General features: G+C 58.1%; 1 protein-coding gene across 1 annotated transcript in view; it reads right to left on the reverse strand.

Annotated features, from left to right (window-relative positions):
- Positions 1-1663, reverse strand: part of LOC104404551 (plectin-like) — a gene marked incomplete at both ends in the record, with an annotated part of 8061 nt that overhangs the window by 5471 nt on the left and 927 nt on the right. The window contains 2 exon segments of the mRNA XM_010013006.1: positions 37-505; positions 508-835. Coding sequence (XP_010011308.1) covers positions 37-505; positions 508-835 — 797 coding nt within the window.

Consider the following 1663-nt stretch of genomic DNA (forward strand, 5'->3'; position numbering starts at 1 on the left):
TTCCGCACTGGGTCGATGATGAACCCAGAGGCGGCCTGAGCCTCCAGCAGCACCAGCGCTGTGCCCGGGCTCAGCAGCTTCTGCTTCATGGCCTCATAGATGCTCATCTTCTCGTTGGTGGGTTTGATCAACAACCCAGCAACGCTGCTCCCGCCCTGCAGGTACCTCCTGACCTCATTCCTCTGTGCGAGCTCACCAATGCTCACAGTGCCCTTCACCAGCTGCTCCAGGCTCTCCTGGCTCAGGACACCAGCGTCCACCAGCTTCCCTGCAGGCACCTTCTGACGGATGCCGCTGAAGGCGAACTCAGGCTCGCCATTGTGCGCGAGGCCATCAAACGCATCCCTATCATTGGGCATGCCTTGGACATGCGGCTGCACCGCAGCCACCGCAGCCTCCCCAGGCAGGTCGTCTGTCTGGATCATGATCTCACGGGTCTGCGCCAGTGCCGCCTTGTACTCCTCCTGCATCTGCTCCAGCCTCTCCCTCAGCTTCTGGTTGCTGCCTCCCCCTCCTTTCTCCTCTGCCGCTCCAGCTGCTGCAGCTCTTCCTGTTTGTGCCGGACGTTCTCCTCTGCTTCCTTCTGATGCCTCTTGGCCTCATCCAGCATGGCTTTCAACTGCTGCTTCTCCTGCTCCATCTCCTTTTGCTGCCGCTCCTGCTCCGCCTTCAGGTTCTGGGCTTTGTCCACCTCGTCTTTAAAGAGTTTCTCCAGCTTTGATTTCTCCTCCTCGATGAACTTCTCCTTCTGCAGCAGCGCATCCTTCTCTGTCAGGAAGCTCTGCTGCAGGAGCTGCGTCTCCTGCTGGAGCTGCGCCTGCTGAGCCACCTGCATCTGGGGTGGGAGAGAGGACAACATGGTCAGACAGCACCGCACTGCCAGGGGGCATGGGGAGGGGGACATGCACCGCGGCGGCATGGGGTAGGGCTGCAGTGTCACCCAGCCACATGGGCTCCAATGCAGGGGTTAGGAGTGAATGGGAGCAGAGCGGGTTTAGGGAGCTGCAGCAAACAACATGAGGTGGGACAAGCAGGGATGAGGCACAAGGGTTCAGCTCTAGGACCTCAACATAAGAGGGACATGGAGCTGTTGGAGCGAATCCAGAGGAGGCCACGGAGCTGCTGTGAGGGCTGGAGCAGCTCTGCTCTGGAGACAGGCTGAGAGAGCTGGGCTGGTTCAGCCTGGGAGGGAGATCCTGCAGAGCAGCTCCCGGTGCCTAAAGGAGCCACATGAAAACTGGAGAGGGACTTTGGACAAGGGATGGAGAAATGGAATGAGTAGGAATGGCTCCAAGTGGAAGAAGGAAGAGTTGGGATCTTGGGAAGAAGTTCTTCCCTGTGAAGCCACATGAAAACTGGAGAGGGACTTTGGACAAGGGATGGAGAAATGGAATGAGTAGGAATGGCTCCAAGTGGAAGAAGGAAGAGTTGGGATCTTGGGAAGAAGTTCTTCCCTGTGAGTTCAAGGCCAGGTTGGACACAGGGGCTTGGAGCAACCTGCTCTAGTGGAAGATGTCCCTGCCCATGGCACGGGGTTGGAGCCAGATGAGCTTTAAGGTCCCTTCCAACCATTCCATAATTTTGGATACTGCAGGGTCAGGTACCAAGCTGGGAGCTGGGCACAGAGAGGATCAAGGGAGGACAGGCCACCCGAAAGGTGCTG

Source organism: Nestor notabilis, unplaced genomic scaffold (assembly GCF_000696875.1).
Source record: "Nestor notabilis isolate BGI_N333 unplaced genomic scaffold, ASM69687v1 scaffold16554, whole genome shotgun sequence".
Classification (NCBI taxonomy): domain Eukaryota; kingdom Metazoa; phylum Chordata; class Aves; order Psittaciformes; family Psittacidae; genus Nestor; species Nestor notabilis.